General features: G+C 35.6%; 3 protein-coding genes and 1 pseudogene across 3 annotated transcripts; 3 read left to right on the top strand and 1 right to left on the bottom strand.

Annotated features, from left to right (window-relative positions):
* Positions 1 to 3,086: 3,086 nt before the first annotated feature.
* On the top strand, positions 3,087 to 8,144 carry LOC120212121. Its single transcript, XM_039210539.1, has 11 exons — positions 3,087 to 3,315; positions 4,994 to 5,232; positions 5,707 to 5,808; positions 5,908 to 6,012; positions 6,152 to 6,229; positions 6,501 to 6,556; positions 6,939 to 6,996; positions 7,143 to 7,268; positions 7,405 to 7,500; positions 7,710 to 7,781; positions 7,967 to 8,144. The coding sequence occupies exons 1-11, from the start codon at positions 3,087 to 3,089 to the stop codon at positions 8,027 to 8,029; spliced, it is 1,224 nt and encodes a 407-aa protein (XP_039066470.1). The 3' UTR covers positions 8,030 to 8,144.
* Positions 8,145 to 12,380: 4,236 nt separating this feature from the next.
* On the top strand, positions 12,381 to 13,214 carry LOC120212120. Its single transcript, XM_039210538.1, has one exon. The coding sequence runs from the start codon at positions 12,381 to 12,383 to the stop codon at positions 13,212 to 13,214; it is 834 nt and encodes a 277-aa protein (XP_039066469.1).
* Positions 13,215 to 21,022: 7,808 nt separating this feature from the next.
* LOC120212110 lies at positions 21,023 to 23,510 on the top strand (annotated as a pseudogene).
* A 361-nt stretch (positions 23,511 to 23,871) lies between these two features.
* On the bottom strand, positions 23,872 to 24,283 carry LOC120212119 (5-methyltetrahydropteroyltriglutamate--homocysteine methyltransferase-like). The gene is made up of 2 exons (XM_039210537.1): positions 24,181 to 24,283; positions 23,872 to 24,082 (listed from the first exon to the last, which is right to left on the bottom strand). The coding sequence occupies exons 1-2, from the start codon at positions 24,261 to 24,263 to the stop codon at positions 23,872 to 23,874; spliced, it is 294 nt and encodes a 97-aa protein (XP_039066468.1). The 5' UTR covers positions 24,264 to 24,283.
* Between the last annotated feature and the right edge of the window lie 337 nt (positions 24,284 to 24,620).

Genomic DNA, 24,620 nt, shown 5'->3' with positions numbered 1-24,620 from the left:
TCCTTGAGTGGTTGATGTTGGTGAAGTGGGTGGAGTTGCAAGCTCTTGTTGAGATTCATCTAGTTGCTCACTCATTGTCTGCTCATCTTCTTCAAACTGAGGAAAGAAATTGAAGTCATCTGTATGGGAGTTAAAATCCCATTCTCCTTCTTCGTTGAAGACCACATCTCGACTAATCACAAACTTCTTATTGTCTGGATTGTACAACTTGTAGCCCTTCGAATTAGCATCATAGCCGATGAAGATAAAACTTTCGCTTTTATCATCAAGCTTCGTTCTTCTCTCGTCTGGTACATGAACATGGGCTATACTTCCAAAGGTTCTCAAGTGGGAAATGCCAGGCTTTCTTCCACTCCATGCCTCTTGCGGTGTCTTTCCCCATACACTTCTTGTTGGAGATCGATTTGACAAGTAGACTGCACATGATACTGCTTCCGCCCAAAATTCTTTGGGTAGTTTCTTGCTTTTGAGCATGCTTCGTGCCATGTCGAGGATTGTTCTATTCTTTCTTTCTGCCACACCATTTTGCTGGGGGGATCTAGGAACTGTCATTGGTCGACGAATTCCATTTGCTTCACAGAACTCTTGAAACTCCCTGGAAGTAAATTCTCCACCTCGATCGGATCTCATGGCTTTGATCTTTCTACCGCTTTCTCTCTCCACTGCTGTTTTGAACTTCTTGAAGACTTCAAAAACTTCTGACTTCTGTTTCAAGAAATATACCCAGGTTTTTCTTGAAAAATCATCAATGAAGAGAAGAAAATAGTTATTGTTACCGAGAGAACTTGGCTTGATCGGTCCCACACATCGGTATGGATGAGCTCAAGTGGCTTCTTAGCTCTTGTCTCTGACTCCTTTGGAAAGCTTTTCCTGAATTGTTTCCGACTAGACACCCTTCACAGAGTTGGTCAGGATGGTTGATGTGAGGTAGTCCTTTCACCATCTCCTTCTTAGATAATAGCTCTAGACCTCCAAAATTTAGATGCCCAAATCGAAGATGCCAAAGCCATGATGCATCTTTGTAGCAAGCTTTCAGGCACTTTGCAACATCATTTTCTATGTTGATCAAGAACATTCTATTCTTTGACATCGGCACTTTAGCAATGAAGTTATTCTTATCATCTTTTATAGAAAGATTATAATTATTTATATGAATATCATAACCTTTCTCTACCAGTTGCCCTAAACTTAAAATGTTATTTTCATATTGGGCACATAGTAGACATTTGAAATAAATTGATGTCTCCCATCTTTCAAACGGATAAGAATGTTACCTCTCCCTTTCACTGCTATTGTGGAATCATCTCCAAACGAAACATTTCCACTTACTGACTCGTCTAGATCCACAAACATGTCTTTCCTTCCACACATGTGATTGCTTGCACCACTGTCAAGATACCAGGAATTTGCTTGGCCACCATCAGTTTCCTTTCGTGCTAGAAGAAGAGTTTCTTTGCCATCTGTCTTTTCCTCCACGTAATTGGCCTTCTCCTCAATTTTGTTGTTGGGAGCTCTACATTCTGAAGCATAATGCCCAAATTTTTGACAATTATAACATCGAATTGAGATTTGTCATACTTTGAGTTTGGATTAATTCTTCCACGGCCTCGTGTTGAGCTTTCTCCTTTCTCATAGTTATTGTTGGAATTGTTATTGTTGTAATTCCAGCCTCGTCCACGACCTCGACTTCCACCTCGTCCATGGCCTCTACCTCTGCCTTGGCCACGTTGGTTTATATCATTGCGTTGGCTCTCATGCATATCCTTGAGTTGCAGCTTGAGAAGTTGCTCAGTAAACTCATGCTTCTTTTTATGCTTCTCTTCGTATGCTTGCAATGATCCTTGGAGCTGTTCGATCTTCATTTCTTCCAAGTCTTTAGTTTCTTCAATCGTCACGACAATGTGCTCAAATTTGGGATCCAACGAACGGAGTATCTTCTCTATTATCCTCACATCGTCTAACTTTTCACCATTTCTTTTTAATTGATTAGAAACAGCTACTACTCTTGAGAAATAATCTGAAATAGACTCAGATGCTTTCATGTTTAAGGATTCGAATTCACCTCTTAATGTTTGGAGACGAACCTTCTTCACTTGCTCGGATCCTTTGTAAGAGGTTTGCAGCTTCTCCCACGCTTCCTTGCTAGAGCTTGCACTTGAAATCTTTTCAAAACCATCATCATCTAATGCTTGATAGATGAGGTAGAGAGCCTTCTTGTCTCTCTTTCTTGAATCCTTCAAAGTTGTCTTTTGATCTGGTGTAAGAGTAGCAAAAACATCATCATCCGCAGGCTCATTATAGCCTTTCTCTATGATATCCCACACATCTTGTGATCCAAGAAGTGCCTTCATTTTGATACTCCAATTGTCGTAGTTGTTGTTGTTGAGTGTCGGAACTTGGAATGGTACCATACCATTTGCCATATCTCTCAATATAATGAGATTTTGTAAAATCCGATTGCACGGATGAATCCGGAACGATGAAAAAAAAAAAAAACTTTGGAGGGACTTGGACACCTCGGTCAAGGGCTCCAACTCGGCTGAATCGGCTCAACTCGGTGAGTCAACTCGATTTTCTGGCAGCAGTCTTCCGGCGGTGCGTGGCGGTGCGTCAGAACTCAGATTGAGAAAATTCTGGCGGCGGCGTATTCCTCTCGTCGAGACCTTCGATCTTTCCAACTCGCTCTGATGCCACTTTGTTGGAAATAAAACGCTCACACAAACAACTTTTATTGAAACTCAAACAAATATTACAAGAGTACTCTCACTCAAAAACAAGAACTACAACTCACTCTTATAAGACTTTGCTTCTTCACTCACTTAGAAGCTCTTAATTTTTCTTGATGCTTAAAACTAAAATGGGAAGGGGTATTTATACTACTCAAGAACAATCCTACACCACACAAATAAACTAATTTAAACCATTACAAATTCAACAAATATCTAACTCTCACCTAACTAAATTGATGTAAGCAATGACATCATTAATTAAATGATGTAAGCAATGACATCTTTAATTAAATGATGTAAGTAATGACATCAATTTAGCTTGGGTTTGGGTTTAGGCTCCCATAATGGATCAAGTTTATGATCCAACAAGCTCCTCAGAGGAGTCTTCCTCCTCACTTCAGATTCGTCGTGCCTCCTGCTTACAAGGCTCCACCACCGCCGGCAGAGGCGGCTACACCGGCTCCACTGCCAGAAGAGGTGGCTAAACAAGCTCCACCGCCACCGGTGGTAGCTTTGCCAGCTCAACCGTCGTCGCCACCGTCAGCTGAGCCACTATTGCGCCATCACCACTCCCGCAACCACCTTTGTTAACTTATCAATTTTCAATGTTTAATTATATTTAAACTATCAGTTTTAGTATGTTTTAATATTTAAACTTTTAATTTTTTTAAGACTATACCTAACGTTTAGTTTTCATTTCATTTTAGTATCCGCCGTAAAAAACGTAACGTTTAGTACCTAAACTATCAGTGTTGTCCCGTTTTAATACATAAACTTTCAATTTTTTAAAACTTTACGTTAAATTTTGAACGAGATACTAAAATGATACAAAAATTAAAGTTTTTAACTGCATGTACTAAAATGAAACAAAAACTAAACTTTTATATGATTTTAAAAAATTAAAAAATTAAATATTAAAATAGACCAAATTTTTTAATTTAAGTACTAAACGCATAATTTAACCTTATATCTTGAATAATATTGATAAGATTGCACTAATAGACTATGCAAACTAATTAGACTATGGAGAAACTACTATGCAAACTAATTAGACTACAGAGAAACTAATTAGGCCACGCAAACTTTTTTTTTTGAATTAATCATTAGTATCCGATTTATTGAACGACTAATTTAGATTGGGTACTGCTGAAACGAGGGCGACCCTCCCAACCTAGTTTGCTCCATTCGCAAACGCTAGGATTCGAACCCCTGACTTTACTTAAAGGACCTAGTGTTTTATCCTACTAGAATTCGAGTTTAATTTTAGGATTTCATCGTGAATAATTCAAATTGACCCGCATGATATATTTAGTTTTGGTAGACGAGTCTTATAACATAATTTTTTTACATATACAAGGCCTCAAATTCGAGACTTGATTAAGTGCGATCAAACTACATACCACTTGAACTCGAGACTATACAAACTTTAACAATATTGGTGTAGAAGTCAATTAATGGTCCTATTGGTAAAAAGGAATGTTATTTTCCTTAGAGATATTTGATTAGAACGATTAATCTTTAGATTGTTTATTAATTAATTAGAATTTTTTTGACTAAATTATATATAATAATTATATAAAATTTCAAATTTAACTCTTATTTAAGTAGAAATTAAAAATATTATATCTTTATTTTATTTTACTAGTTTAAAAGATGAACCCCTCGTTCGAGTAACCCCTAAAACAATTAGTCCTTATTCGAGCATTTAGTCTTATTTATTTATTTGAAGTAGGATGGGTATGGGTCGGGTCGGATTTTTGGTCCACCCGACTAGACTCGAGAATAAGGGAGCCTCCATTAGAGATCCGACCCGACCAAAACAAGGCTTCACCCGACCCGACCCAACCGAAATAATAAAAAATATTTTTATTCAATAAAATAATGACTTAATTGAAAAAAATTATATATAGAGGGGTATTATTGTAATTATTCTAAATATATAAGGTAAAATTATATATCTTTTTTCGAGTCGGTTCGGTTGAGTATTTTCACCATAAACCTGAACCCGACCTGACCCGAATATCACACTTAAAAAAACTCGACCTGAACCCGATTTAAAAAAAAAAACCCAACCCGATCAGGTCGAAACCCATCTGGTTCGGGTTCGGGTATCATATACATCCCTAATTCAAAGTGTTAAACTATGGTCGAGTTCTACAAATAGACCTTGTACTTCTCATATTTTGTGAATCCACCCTTCAAATATATAAAAGTTGCTGCTTGGCTCTACTCCTGCCTAAATTGAGGGATTGGGTAAGAGACAGATAGCTGTTTCAAACAGTCCACCCACCCAAAAACAAAAGAACCCTACAAAACCCTCTTTGCAAATCTTGCCAAAGAAAAAAAAACCAGCAAAATAACAGATTTTTGTTTGGTTGAAAGGAAATCAAGATCAGATGTCGTTGACAATCTCCAATGTTCTTCACTGCCCAAAACCCAGAATTTGGCAGCCAAATTCTATCCAAAACTCTTCAGTCTCCAAGCTATCATCTTCCTATCTCAGGTAATGCTCACACTAGCTTTCGTTAACTACTTTCCGGTTTTCTTTTTGTTTTGTTCCATTAATTGGTGTTTGGGTTCTTAGAAATAGAGGAAAAGGGAACGGAAAGAAAGGAAAATAGCAGAAAGCTTTGATTTTGATTTTGAATTTTTGTTGGATAGTGAGTTAAATTTAGCCAAAAGGATAGAATTACTCTCCATACGAAATAAAGTTAGTGTTTTTAATAGATGTATGTATGTATGTATGTATGTATGCATGTATTATTGGGATATGAACACCAAGATTCTCTTAATACATGGTAGAACTTAGAAAATTTGAACATAACTATGTCAGATGTATAATCGTATCTAACACTTGTACCTGAGTACTAGTAACATACAGAGTCACTACCGCCATGTGATAACCGAATTTAGCTTGTTTGGTCTTCTTTTCGCTATAAATGTTTATCGTTTCGTGACAAGTTCTTGAATCGATCAGGTTTCCTCAGAGATTTCTTTCCCGAAGAATAAAATCGTGATACGTGCCGCTTCATCTGCAGCGGGAAGTTCTAATCCCGACAGTGACTTGAACCCGTATGAGGTACTTTGAACTGTTACTGCTTGGTTCATTCGGAGATTTGAGTACGGAGTTACTAGTGACTGGATTGATGAGTATTTCGAATTTCTTGTATGTTTCCAGATCCTTGGTGTGAGCCCTATCGAGGGATTTGAAAAGGTCAAGCAAGTATATACAAGAAAACGCAAAGAGGCTGACAAGAGAGGCGACGAAGCTACTGCTGCACTTGTAAGTTACGACTATCATAAAGTTGAAGTGTTGTTGAGAAATAATGTCCAACTCGTTATATTTTGGATTTTCATTACGAAAATCTGCTTGCCTTTATGGTACTTACCGTTTGCTGATACATGTTGCGATTGTTGTCCAGCTCGAAAAAGCATATGACAAACTCATGATGGCACAATTAGTGAATCGGAAGAAGGGTGTAACATACGGTTTGTTTAAAGTACGTAGTTAACAATCCTTAATGTATTACCTTTGTCTGATTTGTGAAAACCACATTACATATTTAGTTTTCATGCACTTGTATATAAGAAGGTTTCAGATATCAATTTTTTCGATACCACTTACACTAAATCTGTTTCTTCCCCTGTATCGAAAGACTATTATTGATTGTTATGTTATAATCTTTATATTATTCAATGTTGTACTTTGTGTTTGTCTTAAGCTCGTCATTCTGTTTATCATTAACGTTTTTTCCGCTCATTTTTTTCCAGGTTTCGAAGGATGTTAAATACGCTGATAAGCAGCCGATCATACCATGGGGGCCAAGGTTTCGTAACTACTCATAAGTAGAAAATTTCTATATTCGAGTGTCTCATGTTGATTGCTCTACACATGGAAAAACTTGAAATAAAATTGACCATATACATTTGTCGGACACATTCATATCCAACACTCATACCTAAGTCCTAGTAACTGATCATTTTAAGAGCTAGAGACGTACTCGTGGTGGGGCACGAGATATTGATAGTCATCCCACACTAATACTGCGGGAAATTCTATTGGAAAACGTTTTGAAGTTTCTTTTTCTTCGATAAGTTATGGTAGCGAAAACTTGCATTTGTTTTAGCTCGATCTTAATGCTAGTACTTGATATGACTCCTTCAATGGTAGTCATATATACTCTTGTGTGGAATTCCGATGTGTTTCAGGTTTGCAAAGTCTAGTGTTCAAGATATGCGCATCAACTTGGCAATTTCCGCTGTATTTGTAAGTATGATGGATTCCCGGCATGCTTATTGCACCGATTTAGCAAATCCATAGATAGTGCTGTATATCCTAAACTGTAGCAGTTCCGGTGCGACCCAATCGCTCTCGTATTTTCTATCACCTCATTTTTTCTTTTTTCTTTGCAGACAGCTTGGATTTTGATCATGCGCAACGTCGAATATAAACCATTGCAGTTTTTGGCTTTTGCATTCGTGTATCGAATTTTTGAGAAGCTGAAAGTCTTCGAACCACCTGTGTCACCGACGTTTACAGTGAGTCGTATTTAAAGAGCTTAAGTCCATGTTTTTATATCTTTGTGATGGCACTGAACAAGGAACTTGTACCGACTTCGATCATCGCTTTGGTTTCTTCGAATTGTTGATTATTGAATTTTGATGTCGACAACAGGAAGAAGGTGAAGATGATGGGCGGGGCATCCGAATGGGAAAAAGACTTCTCCGTTCTCTTGCGCTAGTTTTCGGTTCTATTGCTTTGGCCTCTCTGGTACGAGATGTTGCTCAACTTTGAATTCCATCTTTGCTATAGTTGACAAATCAAAATCTCACTCCTCGGAGTCCGTAATTCGAAATTTCATTTCCGATTATACGATATTCTTTCATGTTTTCATTCGTTTCGGTTGAATCATATCGCTTCTAGTGTCATTTTCTCCTCCTAGTAGCATCGTCGATAACGTTTCGGTTGTAATTTTGCAGGCATACACAGGCCTTCTGAATTTGATCGAGTACATCGGCGGGTATATACCCATTTTTCTCTACAATAACCAGGTAACAACATTGAACTAATATTTAACACATGTTTAGACATCGGTACAAGGATACGATCCTCCTGAAAAAAGAAACAAACAAACCCGTACCCGATACCCAAAACCCGAGTATCGTAGCATTTGTTCGGTACTGGGGCCTGCTTCATTTGCTTCCGACCATGCCGAGTAATGAAGTTTCATGTACAGGAACTCATAGTGACCACCGCATCAGCAGTTTCGCTATACATCATGGCTTCATACTACAGGTGACGAGTCTAATCAAGTTCGGGTTGAGTTCGGATCGAGGAACCGTTTAGCAGTTCATAGTTTAGGAGCTTGTTTCATACCGTCAAACTTTAGCTCTCCAATTTTGTCAAATAAGTTGGAACTTGAGATGGAAAACATAGTTTTGCATTACAGTGTGAGAGTTCTTGCTATATTTATCATTCAAGCGTTTAAGAGGTCCGAACCAAACTATTTCAGTGATTAAGGAATTTAATGTCATCCTTAAGGTTCCGAATTCGAGCGCCGCGTTTAACAGGGTACAACATTATTTGTCGTTTTATAACCAAACCATTAATAAATAGGATAACTACTTGAAATACCACTGACCTTTAAAGACGAACTTGAAAATGAATTTGGGTAAAAAAAACAAGTTAGAGAAATTAAAGCATAATTATGTAATTGTTGGAAATTAGTGTATTGTGCTGAAGGTGATTTGTGTTTAATGATGTTAGGATCTTGAATTGATTCATTTGTGTTCATTTGATAAGCTAATAAAAACAAGTGAATAAGTTAAGAATGCAAATTAGTGAAATCGGTTTAAATTGATAATTTGGGTAGTAAATTTAGAAAATCACCATAAAATTTACAAGAATGATTAAAAGACGATTTTTATACTGTTGGATTCATAAATTAATCTAGTTTTGTGTAAAACAAACGGTTACTGATTTAGAAGTGTATACAAAAATATATGAATTTTTAACCGATGATAAGTCAGAAACTCGGGCAGCAGATTCTGCTCTAAACATATTCTGTAAGCTAGATTGAAAAATTTGCCATAAAATATACAAGTTGAACTAGAAGAAGTTCCTTACATAGTTAGATTATTATTCGAATCTAGTTTTTAATGGTATAAACGGAATAATTTTTAAGTGTCTAGATTAATACCAAAAAAAAATTCTTTGAGGGTAGTGTAAATTACCAGAATATAAAATGGAGGTAAATTATTCACCTTGTGATATTTTTATGTTATATGATATTTTACTTATTTGAAATGAGCCAACTCTATTATATTAGCATGAAAATCGTGACATTTATCGTATGAGGAAATTATGATAGTTTCATGGAAATGTTGTTTAGAGGATGAATTTATGTTATAATCAAAATAGAAACCATGTTAAGAAAACTTAAAAGTATTAGGCCAAAGGAAAGAAATAAGGAAAATTTGTGGTAAATTTTTTCAAGGTTTAGAAATTATGAATGAGTGATTCTATATGTTTAGAATGTGACTTGGGCCAATTTGAAAAATGGTGAAAGTATAGGGATCTAATCGCATAAATTGAGAAATATGAGGATTAACGTGTAATTGTTTAATAATTGATGTATTAAGTTGAGATTAAAAGTTGGAGTGCTAAATTTGATGTCTAGATGGTGATTTGGAATATTTGTGAATTTAGGATTAAAGGGCAAAAAGGACTATATTAAATAAAATAGAAAAGTAGAGATGAAAACTTGAAAGAATTTAACCTATGGTTGAAATTATGATATTATGAATTTAGAATCGAATTTGGAAGAATGTATAAGCTAAAGAAATAAATTGTAAATATGGAGAAATTAGGGATTAAAGTAGGAATTAAGTATGTGACGATGCAAAAATTATAAATAATTATTAGAGGGACTTGAATAGTTAAATTGGAACTTGACTCAACGTGAGAAGTTGTATAATATAGAGATTCAATTCGTAAGTTCTAAGAAAGTTGGTGGTAAAATTAATGTATTAAATTTGATATAATGTGAAAATAGTTGACATGGATTTAAATTGAATATTAAGGAACTAATTTGTATATATACGAAATATTGGGTTATAATTGAAAGGAAAATTTATTAGTTGTTAAATGTAAAATGTTGAAAAGTCAAGTGAATGATTGTAAAAAAATAAAATAATAATAACTATTTAAAGGACTTAGACGGATAATTTGATAGAATTAAAGTTAATTTCGATTTGGTAAAAGAAATTAGTATTAAATATCCCGTTAATATTATTTTTAGAACATTTATATGAACATGAGTTCTTAAGTAAATTGAAGTATTAATATATGTTAAAATAAAGTATGAAGTTGATAATTATTCTTTAAATTTTTTATATTAATAAAGGTATAAGACGCAAATAAAAGCTCATTGTATAAGATATTAGAGTTAATGATGCAAGAGGTAGAGTGAACAAGTACAAAACTTACGAGCTGTACCAGTATAGATCACTCATATGACTCATGTACGTTTGTGGCGCCTGAGGTGGAGTGATAATTGAATATAATACAGATCACTCATATGACTCATGTACGTTTGTAGTGCATGAGGTGGAGTGATAATTGAATACAATACAGATCACTCATATGACTCATGTATCTTTGTAGTGCATGAGGTGAAGTGATAATTGAATATTGCACATATCACTCATGATTTATGTACCTTTGTCACTCTTTCAGGTGATCAACTTGCCTTTCCATGCCCGTTTATTTATGTTATTCCGACTCTTCATTTTTATTGAACATTTAACGTATCATAAATTATATATTCGTATTCAACACTCATTTTATTTCGAATATTACAACAAGATTTTAGTGGACTGGAAGAAGAAAATGGCAACTGAGACACAAATGGTATCCCTCTAATTACTCGAAGGATCATTTTCCGATCCCATTTATCACATAAATAATGATGTATACTTCTCTTTATTATTCATCGATTGGTAATTTGTTTATGCATATCTACCTGTAGGTTCTGCAATTTGAATTTTTTTACGTTTGTTTTCGATTTTACTTATGATGTTCACCTTAAAATTTTTTTGTGCCTATCTCATACGAAAAAAATTCTATTATTAATATACATGTGGCTGCCTCAAAAAAAAATTTCTGGATCCACTACTGTCTATTCCGATACGTATAGTTCAATGTGCTAATATAGAGATGATCAAATAATTCAGATCTAATGGATTTTAACAGTTCTCTTTCTTGATGTCTCGATTCGAATAATTATGTTTATAGAATATATATGTGTTCTCCAAAATTAAGAAAGCTTATGAAAAAATAATAACTTATAATTACCTCATACTTTCCGACTAATATGTTTAAAGGTCAAAACTAAAATGTAACCATAAATTACTTTTGGATAAATTGCAAAAATAGTCATCAAACTATTGTTCATTTTCTACTTTAATCATTAAACTGTTTTTTTTTCAACAATATCAGTAATATTAATTTTTCCTATTTTAGTCGATGGTTGTTAAAATTTTAATGACAATACTAACATGATATTTTTTACTTTTTCATTATAAAAAATTACATATGAACTGTTAATATGAAGAGAGAAAATAACAAAAAATAAAAATAAAAAATATCATGCAACCATCTCCATTATGACCAAATGATAAATTACAAAATAGCCATCAAACTATTGTTCATTTTCTACTTTGATCATTAAACTGTTTTTTTTACCAACAATATCACTAATATTTTTTTTTCTATTTTAGTAGTTGGTTGTTAAAATTTTAATGACAATATTGACATGATTTTTTATTTTTCTATTATAAAAAGTTTACATATGAACTGTTAATATGAAGAGAGAAAATAACATAAAAATAAAAAAAAAATTATGCAAGCATCACCATCATGACCAAAATGAAAATAAGATAATTAACAATATTTTTTTACAAAAATAATTCGATAATAATAAAAATTTAACTGTAGTTTAGTGACTATTAGATTAATTTACGTAAAAAAATTAGTTAAAATTAGCCCATTCTTCATATTTTTCAAACTTATAGGGCTTAAAACAATAATAAGTGCCTATACTATATCCAAAATTGATTTTTAGTGCCTAAAGTTTTTTTTTGTTAAAAATAAATACTAATATTTTATCCGTTATACTTTTAGGTTCTTACCGTTTGAAAAATGATTAAGTGACACCTCACATTTATATATATATTTTTATTTATTTTTTAAAATAAAATATTGTATAAAAATATTTTTTAGAAAATTTGAGTATGACATGTGTTACTTAACGATTTTTTAACGTAGTCATCTGTAAGTGAAACAGAGAAAATATTAGACACTTATTTTTAACGAAGAATTCTTCAGATACCAAAATCCAATTTTAAGTATAGTTTAAGTAATTATTTTTTTATATTTGAAGCTTGAACACCAAAACAAAGAAAAGTAATGGTTAAAAAACAATGAAAATTAACAAACCTTGCTACAATTTCTCGTAAAACTTCCACCATTAACGTCCCCTACTGTTTCTTCCTATAATCCTTGGTGTTCAAAAGGAACTTCCGGTGTTGGCTCTCGTGCGGCTCAGAAAGGTTCCTTCGCCATCATTTCCGACCTCCGCCGCCGAATCAATGAACGTGTCACCGATGCATCCAGGGTTTCTCGAGATCACCCTCATCTCCGCCCAGGACCTCCACCCGGTCTCCAAACACATGAAGACCTACGCCGTCGTCTGGCTCCAACACGACGAGAACAACAAGCAGGCCACGAACGTGGACCAGGCCGGCGGGACGAACCCATCGTGGAACCACAGGTTCACGTTCCGGGCGAGCAAAAAGTTCCTTAATTCGGAGGACGCCGCCATCTCCATCGAGGTCTGCGCCGCTGCATGGAAGAAAGACGCCACGGTAGGATCCGTGAACGTTCTCATAAAAGACATCCTCGAGCTGCCGTCGAAAGGGGCCGACGCCACCGGTACCGTTGCGCTTCCGTTACGCCGTCCGTCGGGGAAGTCGCAAGGGTTACTCAACGTGGAAGTTTCCCTCAAGTTAACGGTGGAAGATCACAGCGGTAGCTTGGTGAACGGAAACTCGCTTTGCAACTCCGACGTCGGACCGTCCGCCTCCATCGTGGCGGCGGCGATCGCAAAAGGGTTGTATACCCCGCCGGTCACTAACCCGTCGGAAGAAGCGGAACGAATAAAAGAATGGACCAAGAAAGAGAGGGAGAAAGAAGCGTTGGAGAGACTGCAGAAGGAAGCGCCGGCCAGGTCCTTCTCCGCTTCGTTCCAGAGCAGGAAATCGAGCAGATCGAGATCCTCCAAGGGGAAGAAGAGTGAAGGTACCAAGTTGTTCGCGTGTTTGGGATGCGAGATTGCGATTCTTGCGGCGGAGGTGGCGGTGGGGATGAAGGTAGTAGGAGGAGGAAAAGTGGGAAGAAACGTGGAAATAAAGTTTGTAATTTAAGCTCCGTGGATAATTGTAGCCAATAATTTTGTTTTCAAGATGGTATTGATTTAATTCAATTAGATTTAATATGTGTGAATTTTCAACTTAAAATTTAATTTGAAATAATCCCTATTATGTATTAAAATATATTTCGATTTACATATTTTTACATGTATATATATACATATATTTTTAATTTTACATCTTTTTAAAATCGTTTGATTAGTAAAATAATCTCACTTGCATAAAGTTGATGTTTTGCAAGCTCGAGGAAGATTCGATGCCAACACTGGAGAAACTGTCTAATTTAAGGATTCTTAAATTATATTTAGAGGCTCTAAGAGCGAACAAAATACATTTCTCCGCACAAATTTTTTCTAAACAAAATAAAAAAGGTGGTGGTTAACTAGTAGTATATAAATATTAACCATTAAACTATTTTAAATATGGGGTTAACTATTAGTAAACTTCAAAAGGAGAATAAAATATATATCATTTTTTATTAATTTTTCACATTGATAAAAAAACATATAGTAATACAAATAAATTATTTGTTCGCATTGACTCAATTACTGGTTAAAATTCGGTCAATATTCGGTTTGAATCAGATTTAGGTAAATTAATTCAGGTTTATTTTCGATTCAGGTTGTTTCTAGTTCGGTTTAATTGTGGTTCGGGTTATTTTTGGTTCGAGTCAAATTGGATACAGGTCAATATCGATCCAACTAAAATTTGAGTCGAATTTGGTTCAGTTTGGTTTGTTTTTGGGCCTCGAATCAAGTTTTAGCCATAATGTTTGGGTATATATCATATCTTAGATCAAATATGTCACACCCTAATTTTCTAAATTATTATATTATTTGAAATTTTAGAACCAAATTACAAAATTTAAAAATTTATGGGGCAGTTTTTGAATGTCTAAAAAGACCTAGGATTCGAGCCCAAATTTTCCTTATCACTAGGAAATAAAAAAACTATATTTGGTGGGCTTTAAACCCATGCCTCTAGAAAATTATTTTCAAATATTTTTCAAAACAAATCTTTTATTTGATGGAGATCAGATTGTGTAACCCTAAAATATCATCCAACATTAAAGCAATTTTCCATCTTCCCCCAAACCTCCTATCATGGTCGAAGCTCCAACAACCACCTCCGACCGTCGGTAGCATTCACTGTCCCCACCTTGGTGATCCTCTTCATTCCTCGACCAAAACCCCTGTGATAATTCATCAAAAATCGTTGTAGTTCGCTCGGTCGAGGCGTTCGAAAACTCACCAAAAAAACATAAAGAACCTCAACGTTGTTTCATCGATTTCACGCCAATCCTGAGCTTGGTTGGCCTCATTGCCACTCCTATCGAGTTCCCCTCATCGGTCCGAAGAAAACTTGACCAATGTTGCTCTCAACTGTTGTCATTTTTACGGTGGTCGTTTAGTAAGCTTTTAGTTTTGTTATTTTAAATTTTTCATCGATATTTTGGTGTGATATTGGTTTATTTTGGGTTTCTTGTTGGTGTTTGTGTTTCTTTCTGGTTAATCAACCACCACTCCCGACCCCATCGTCATTTTCACGCGCTGCCTCGTGCCTCTGTCATGCGTGGTGCTTGTCCTCCAACCGATATTTCCAGAACCTAGTCAACTTGGACCCAAGTTAACCAAGTCAGTCAAGTTAACTCACGAGTCAACCCGTCAAGTCAACTCAGAACAATCAACCCGTTAACCTGACCATTGACCTGACCGTTGATAAGACCCGTTGACTTTGACTTTGATCGCATTAACTTTGACTAAAAAGCTAATTTTTCAAAAAAGTCATTTTATGTTTTTTGACATCCCAAGTTTGCATTTGTGGTATATTTCATCAAACTCTAACCAGAAAACCTCCAAATTAACCCTTGAACCTAAAATTTCATAGTTATTTTAATTAAATTGGTTAAGGAAAATTAAGGAAAGAGCAAAGACTGATTTATGAATTTGGTTGTGATAGGTGGCCATGCGACTGCTCGACCCAGGTCCTCTCGATCTGTCGGACCGCGTGAGCCATGATTTCTCGTATGGTTCTGAAACTCTATTAAATACTTTGTTCAATTTATTACTCCGATGGTAACCCTGTTTTGATATGATTTAGGATCGTGTACTGCTTTCAATCATAGCAAGATCAGTGCTCAATAGAATCCTGAACCGACCTGTTTCGCGAGGTGTGTTCCTTGTATGCAATATTTATATGTTTTTATTGATTTTTGTGAATTATACTTTTACTAATATAAAATTCTGATTTTACTGATCTGAAATTTCTGATTGTCTGATATATGTTATCTGGATTACTGTTATTGTAGAATTTCTGTTTTTTTTTTTTTGATTTTACTAGTGCTATCTGAAATTGTTTTGGGGTACTCTTGGGTAGGTGTATGGAGACTATGAGGTTCATTTAGCTGGTAATTCCTTTCTGTTCTGATCTTTCATATTGGACTCTTAGATCCTCGTGTCTAATGTAAGTCCTTATGAATGCTCGTTCTGGGGTATTTTATACGGTGCATGGGCGGAGTGTAATTAGGTGTTTTAAATTAAAAGTATATGGTTATTTTTACTCTGTGATTTATTAAATCATTTTTGAATAGTATCAGCATGTTTATTTCTGCACTTATTAGAACACACTGACCTCCCTATCTCACTCCCCCTTCATTTCTCCTTTAAGATATTTTGGATAGGCTTCTAGATCAGGCACTTAGAGGATCGACACATTCCCCATAGAAATTTTGTTATAATGTTTCAATCATCTGAACTGCTAATATTTTGGTGACATGTGCCCATTATTTTGATATATTGATATTTTAAAATTAATTTGCATTATTTCTGGTTTTCTATTACTCGATTTAGGTTTATTCATTATAATCATGCTTTTAAAAGAAGATATGATTTTAAAGTGTGGAAATTAGTTTTGTAAATTTTTATTGTAATCTACTAGATTTAGGGGGTTACAATTAGTTGGTATTAGAGCTTTTGATTTTTAAAACCTCAGATTATGGATGAGTTAAAAAAACGTGATTTTGAAATGTTTTACAAAACAAGTTCTGAAGGCTATGTCACCAAGTTTTTATAACTTTTATTGTGTACGAGACTCCAAGTGTCGATTATAATACTAGGTTTCGTCTTATGTAGTGAATCTTTAAATCCTTCGAGATGATTACTAGACTAGTCGACCCGACCGTGGGCGAGGTTGAGCGACTAGGTTTGCAGACCTGTTAGATTATGCATGTGTAGATCATCTTCTTCCGATAAATTCTTCTGCTCATCAGGATCCTGCAACCCGATAGATTAACCTCTTACTCCTAGTATAGGTTTGACTACCCCTATTAGAGGAACATCAAATTCCAGCACCGATCCTGCTAATGATGTTTTGGATGAGAATCTTGGTAAACAGTTTCTCCAGCTAATTTAGAGTGCGGTTAGAGCCACAGACGTTGTACCCAAGGTGCCTATTTCTCAGACTCTTATTATGAATGGAGTTAGGACCTTTTCAGGCCCTACTAGTAAACTCCGACTAAGGCCAAGGATTGACAATGTGATACTGAGCGACGTATGGTTCAGTTAGGTTTAGATCAACGGAGGAGATATTTGGGAGTTGTTTCAATGCTGGATAAAAATGCACACACCTGGTGGGAGTCCATAATAAGCAGCGTTCCTATCTCCCACCTGACATGGGATTTTTTTAGGGAACACTTCAAGAAATATTTCTTTGGAGAGTGTTATCTGACTGAAAGACGACATCAATTTAGGATTTAGTCTAGGGAGATATGACAGTCTCCGAGTATGAGATGGTGTTTTTGAAGCTAATGAAGTATAGAGAAAGTTTGGTTCCTACTGACAGAGATAAGTGTCTTATGTTTGCTGGAGGACTCAGATATGAATTGAGTAGGCAGACAGTGACCCATAAGGATGAGGTGCTTGATGATTTGGTGGATAGAACAAAAGAAATTGAAGAATTTGAAGTTAAGGATCCTGCTAGTGATCGAGTAGATCGAGAGTAATCTAGGAGGTCTTCTGGCCGATAGAGTCTTCTGCATGCCCTGAGAAGAGGACTTGTACTTCTATTCCCGAGGAGTAACTTTGGTTCCAGGCATATAGTTTCACCCTCAATTGTTAGTCGGGGTGATTAATTGGCTATTTCTTATGTACCTGTTTGCGAGTGTTGTGAAATCGACTTAAGGGTGAATATCGTAAGAAGATGGGTACATGTTATCAGATGTGGATCTAGTGAGCATTTCCTTAGGAATTGTCTCCACCCTACCTCTTTTGAGCGTACATCTACTCTGACCCCTATCTGTTCTCAAGCTTCTATTCAGACCCTAGCTATAAGTCAGAATCAGGGTATGACTTATGGATATGTTTCTAGGATTAATGCTAGAGCACGTTCGTAGCATAGTGGAGGACCAATTTTATCTAAGGCGAGGCATCCTGCTATGGTCAACGCTACTAGACATCTTGACGTCCAGGATGAGCTTGAATTGTCTGCAGGTATATTTATTGTTAATTATGTTTCTTATCATGCATTTCTGAATAATGATTATGTTTATTCCTATATTAAGAGATTGTATCACAAAACCCTAATACTCTGATTTAGCTTATCGAAATAACTGTTACTATTGCAAGTTTCTGTATTTATTCCAATTAGGTGAATTTTGAGGACAAAATTATTTTAAGGGGATGAGAATTATCAGACCCTAATTTTCTAAATTATTATATTAATTGAAATTTTAGAATCAAATTATGAGTTTTAAAAATTTATGAGGTAGTTTTCGAATGTCTAAAAAGTCCAGGGACTTGAGCCTAAATTTTCTCTATCACTAGGTAATAAAAAAGAGTGTATTCAATGGGTTTTGAACCCATGCCTTTAGAAACATTTCCCTAATCCCTTGCCAACTAGGCTAGGCTACTATAACAATTATTATTTTCAAAACAAATCTTTTATTATGATGGAGACCAGATTGTGTAAACCCTAAAATTTCATCCAGCATTAGAGCAATTGTCCATCTTCCCCCAAGCCCCCATCACAATCGAAGCTCCAATAACTACCGCCGACCTTTAGTGGCGTACACTACCCCCACCTCGATGATCTTCTCCATTCCTCGATCAAAATCCCTTTGATAATTCATCGAAAACTATCGTCGTTCATCCAGTTGAGGCGTAAAAAAACTTGTCGAAAAATATAAAGAACCTCAACATTGTTTCGTTGATTTCACGCTGATCCTGAGCTCGGTTGGCCTCACCGCCACTCTTGTCGAGTTCCTCTCATCGGTCCGACAAAAATCCTACCGATATTGCTCTCAACTGTCGTCATTTTTTCGATGGATGTTTGGTAATCTTTTAGTTCTGTTATTTTAAATTTTAATCGATATTTTGGTTTGATATTGGTTTATTTTGGGGTTTTTGTTGGTGTTTGTTGCTTTTCGTTAATCGGTCGCCACCCCTGACCACATTGCCATCGTCACGCGCTGCCACATGCCTTTGCCGCACGTGGTGCTTGTCCTCTAACTAAATTTTCCAAAATCAATTCAACTCAGATCCGAGTTAACCGACTAAACCGAGTTAACTTATGAGTTAACCATCAAGTCAACTCAGACCGATTAACCTGTTGACCGTTTACTTGACCGTTGACTCGTTTACTTGACCGTTGACCATTGACTTTGACTTTGACTTTGATAGCGTTAACTTTAACTTTGACCAAAAAGTTAACTTTTTTGAAAATTTTCTATCTAATGTATTTCGACGTCCTGAGTTCGAATTTAAAATATGTTTCGTCAAATTCTAACATGAAAGCCTCCGAATTAACCCTTGAACCTGAAATTTCATAGTTATTTGAATTAAATTGGTTAAGGAAAATTAAGGAAAGACTAATGAGTGATTTATGAATTTGGTTGTGATAGGTGACCATGATTTTCCTAACCATGTGAATGCTCGACCCAGCTTCTCTCTATCCATATGGCCGCGTGAGCCGTGATATCTCTTATGGTTTTGAAACTCTGTTAACTACTATGTTCAATTCATTACTCTGATAATAACCCTATTCTGATTTAGGATCGTGTACTACTTTTCATAGCGAGACTGATGCTCAATAGAATCTTGAACCAACTCGTTTCGCGAGGTGTGTTCCTTGTGTGCAATATTATTCTGTTTTTATTGATTTTTTGAACTCTGCTTTTACGGATATGAAATTCTGATTTTACTGATCTAAAACTTCTGATTGTCTGATATATGTTATTTGTATTACTATTACTGTAAAATGTCTAATTTTTTATTTCTGATTTTACCAGTGCTATCTGAAACTGTTTTGGGGTACTGTTGGGTAGGTGTCTGGAGACTCTAAGGTTCAACTAGCTGGTAATGCCTTCCTGTTCTGATATTCCATATTGGACTCCTAGATCCTCGGGTCTAGTGTAAGTCCTTATGGATGTTTGTTATGGGGTATTTTATATGGTGTACGGGTGAAGGGTAGCTAGGTGTTTTAAATTAAAGTATGTGGTTATTTTTACTATGTGATTTCTGAAATCAGTTTTGAAATGTATCAACATGTTTATTTATGCACTTATTGGAACACACTGAGCTTCCTATCTCACTTCCTTCGTTTCCCCTTTCAGATATTTGGATAGGGCTTCCAAATCAGGCACTTAGAGGATTGAAACATTCTGTACTGAAATTTTGTGTAATGTTTCAATCTTTCAAACTGCTTATATTTTGGTGACATGTGCCCATTTTTTTGATATATGATTTTAAAGTGTGGAAATTATTTTTGTAAATTTTTATTGTAATCCGCTAGATCTGATTGTAACGCATAGGTTGGATGTAGGGGGTTACAAAATAAACCAGTTTGATAAACCGAATTCTAATCAAGTTTGGTCTAGTTTGGATGTCATGATTTAATATTGTAGGCATGATTTGGGTGACATTTTGTAATAGTTTGATATGAGTATTTTATAATAATTTGATAAAATTCAAAGATTATTTTATAACTTTCAAAATTTTAATAGTCAAAAAATATTTTTACTTAGTTTATTGATCATTTGTATATTTAATTTTAAACCTAATTAAATCCTTACTATATCGGACAAAAATATTATATTGTTTGATATAATGTATACAATGCATTAAACAAATCATCAGACATTTTTAATTTACTCAAATTTCAACACGCATAATATATATGAATAATATCTAGGGTAAATTACGCGTTTAATACATAAACTATAAGTTTTTATCCGTTTTAGTACTTAAACTTTCAGTTTTTTCAAAACCATAAATAAAATTTAGTTTTTGTTTCATTTTAGTACCATATTCAAAATTTAACGCTAAGTTTTGAAAAAAATTGAAATTTTAAGTACTAAAACGGACCAAAACTGATAGTTTATGTACTAAACTTGTTCAGTTTTTAACAACAGGGTACTAAAATGAAACAAAAACTAAATGTCAAGTATAGTTTTGAAAATTTGAAAGTTTAGGTACTAAAATAGATCAAAACTGATAGTTTATGCACTAAATGTGTGTTTTACCCTAAAATCTAAAATACTAAGATAAAATTAGTTAAATAAAAATAAATAGAGGAAAAATAAGAAAAGAAACAAGTGGAACAATTGATGAAGACCATAGAGATGGCTCCAAATGGTTGTTTTAACAATGAATCAATACCCGTTTTTGAGCTTTTTCTTCTTTAACGCTCATTCTTTTTCTTCGTTCTCTTTTCTCTTCACCTTATCTCCTTCATATATCCTAAAACAAACCTTTGAGGAAGAGATAACAAGGCTTGTTGAAGAGTTTTTTTAAAATATTTTTTTTAAAATGAGAGAAGTGATTAGCATTCATGTAGGACAAGCTGGGATTCAAGTTGGAAATTCATGTTGGGAGCTTTATTGCCTTGAACATGGGATTCAACCCGATGGCATGATGCCTAGGTCAGATCGTGTATATACGTTTGCTTTTTTCCATGTCATCATCATCGTCATTTATGTATGCTGTGTATGTGTCCCTGCTATCATCATTATCATCCTTGTTGTCGTTGTTATATGGTTTGCATGCATCATGCAATTACCGTCTTCAGTCGTTGATGTGCTTGCTGTTAGAATGTGAGAGCATATTTATGTATGTTTTTTGCATGTTTCATGTCATCATCATCATGTATGTATGTTTTGTATATGTTTCATGATATCATCATCATCATTGTTGTTGTTGTTATTATTGTATGTTCTGCAATTGCATGCATCATGCAATTACCGTCTTCATAGTTGATTTGGTTGCTGTTAGAATGTGAGAGCATGTATATGTAAGTATTTTTCCATGTTTCATGTCATCATCATCATGTATGTATGTTTTGTATATGTATCATGCTACCATCATTATCATTGTTGTTGACTTCTTGTTGTATGCTTTGCATGCATCATGCAATTACCATCTTCATCACTGATATGCTTGCTGTTTATGCTTTTTTGCATGTTTCATGTCATCATGTATGTATGTTTTGTATATGTGCTATCATCATCATCATTGTTGTTGTTTTTGTATGGTTTGCATGCATCATGCAATAACCATCTTCATCTTTGATGTGCTTGCTGTTAGAATGTGTTTTTTTTTTACAGATTTGATCAATTCATTGTGTTTGCATGCAGTGAGGGCAATGCAGGTGCCAACCATGACGCTTTTAGTACCCTTCTTTAGTAAAACCGGAGCCGGAAAGTACGTGCCGAGAGCCTTATTCGTCGATCTAGAGCCGACCGTCATCGACGAAGTTCGATCCGGAGCTTATCGACAACTGTTCCATCCGGAGCAACTTATTTCCGGAAAGGAAGATGCCGCTAATAACTTTGCAAGAGGACATTATACAGGTACAATCAAACTTCGTTTCATTTCGAGTTTATAAATCATTTCAGTTTAAAATTCGAGTTTGGGTTATCGATTTATCATCGTATGGTTCAGCCGGTCGGGACATCGTCGAAGTTTGCCTTGACAGATTGAGAAAATTGGCTGATAATTGCAGTGGATTGCAAGGATTTTTGATGTTTGATGCTGTTGGTGGTGGAACTGGTTCTGGTTTAGGCTCATTGCTTTTGGAACGTTTATCTGTAGAATATGGGAAGAAGCCTAAACTTGGCTTCACCATCTACCCTTCTCCTCAGGTAATTTTCGATTTAAATTCCGAGCCGGATCATGGTTCCGAAAATGTTCGAGACGGTTCTGTTTAAATTACATTATCAGGTACCTATGTACAAATATCCGAATCGGCATTATCCATTGTGCAGGTTTCTACTGCAGTTGTGGAGCCTTACAACAGCGTTCTTTCGACACATTCTCTTCTTGAACACACCGATGTCGCCGTGCTTCTGGACAACGAAGCTATATACGATATCTGCAGGCTGTCATTGGATATTGAAAGGCCGACTTACAAGAATTTGAACCGCTTGATATCTCAAATTATCTCCTCTTTGACGACTTCGTTGAGGTTCGATGGCGCTATCAATGTTGATATTACCGAGTTCCAGACGAACCTCGTGCCGTATCCTCGTATCCATTTCATGCTCTCGTCATATGCCCCTGTGATCTCGGTTAAAAAGGCTTACCACGAGAAGTTATCGGTTCCCCAGATTACCAGCGCTGTTTTCGAACCAGCGAGCATGATGGCTAAATGTGATCCGAGGCACGGGAAGTACATGGCATGTTGCTTGATGTACCGCGGAGATGTCGCACCGAAGGACGTAAATGCCTCTGTCCGTTCCATCAAAACGAAGCGAACTGTTCAGTTCGTAGATTGGTTAGTTGGAATTTTAATATTTCGTTTCAGGAAAATGATACATGTATAAGCAATTTTATGATCATTGCCGGTTTTGTTGCAGGTGCCCTACTGGTTTCAAGTGTGGCATCAACTACCAGCCACCTACAGTGGTACCCGGGGGTGATCTGGCCGAGGTAAAACGTGCGGTGTGTATGATCAGCAATAACACGGCGGTGGCCGAAGTTTTCGCCCGAATCGATCACAAGTTCGATCTCATGTACGCAAAAAGAGCATTTGTCCATTGGTATGTAGGCGAAGGTATGGAGGAAGGTGAATTCTCGGAAGCTCGTGAAGACCTTGCTGCTCTCGAGAAAGATTACGAGGAAGTTGGTGCCGAAGATCCCGAAGACGACGAAGAACCACCTGAAGATTACTAGAGCGTCTACCATTTTTATGAAAACAACAGATACTGGTTAATTCCTCATTTCATTTCAGTTCATCAACAGTTTTTTTCTATGTAACAAAGTTTATGTTTCTAATAAAATTCAACAAATTATATCCAAATATCGAGTTTGAACATGTTTATATATATCTCAAAAAAGGGTGGGCACCGAATTCGGTGTCAAATTTTTAATTATAATTGAAATAGGGTTAATTATAAGATTATTCTCTAAGCTTCAACTATAAATACCCTAACTCGTTTAGCTTTAAAATCACCCCAAATCATTTCTTTCTCCAATACTAGATAGCTTTCTTGTGAGTAGTGAGTGTTTTGTAAACACATGTAAATTTTATCTCTTTAGTAAAAGATCTGCGGCAGACCGGAGACGTAGGCAAATTGGCTGAACTCCGTTATCAATTTCGGATATTATTTTTCTGCTTTTATTTCGCATTCTCACTAATCTGGTTATAGGGAAATTATTCATTACTCGTTCTGGGTAGTGTCCTGGACGCCGCAGTTGGTGATCCTGAAGGAGTGAACGACCCATTTCAAGTAGAAGGCGTGCTCGGACTTCCTAAGAGACAGCCCTTCTCTCAAAGCAGCTTCGTCGATTTGGATAACATTGATACCAGCCTTCTCAAGATCCTCAACCTCATCCTTTATGGCCGAGGCAATCTGGTAGCAGGTCTCGAATCTGGAGACGGCGCTCGTACGACATCAAACTATGAATATATGGAGGTAGAAATGCAATATTTCTGACCATTTTTTGCCTATAGGCTTCCTATGACATACCTGGGTTGATCATTTCTGACAAAGGACCAGTTAAGAATGGTAACATGTCCTGTAAGCATTCCCTTAATCGGGCGTTTAGTCATGCTTTGGGCAGTCGAGACCAGAAAACGGTCATTTTCAATTAGTCATCAAACTTTTAATTTTTCATTTTATCCTAAACTATTTTCTTCATTCTAAATTGGTCCCCAAACTTTTTGGACGTTTCAATTTAATCCTAAATTATATGTATATACTAATCACATACCTTGTTAATAATATCGTTAGACCAAGTTATATTATTATATGTTTAAAAAAATAAAATTTATGTTAAACTAAGGTTGAAATGGATTACATATTTGGATGAATTTGGGGATAAAATTGGAAGATGCAAAAGTTTAGGAACCGATTTAGAATGATATTCATAGTTTGGGGATAAAATTGAAATATTCAAAAGTTTAAGG

Source organism: Hibiscus syriacus, unplaced genomic scaffold (assembly GCF_006381635.1).
Source record: "Hibiscus syriacus cultivar Baekdansim isolate YM2019G1 unplaced genomic scaffold, ASM638163v2 tig00109996_pilon, whole genome shotgun sequence".
Taxonomy (NCBI): domain Eukaryota; kingdom Viridiplantae; phylum Streptophyta; class Magnoliopsida; order Malvales; family Malvaceae; genus Hibiscus; species Hibiscus syriacus.
Note: the sequence above shows the minus strand (reverse complement) of the source record. Positions and strands in the feature narration are given on the sequence as shown.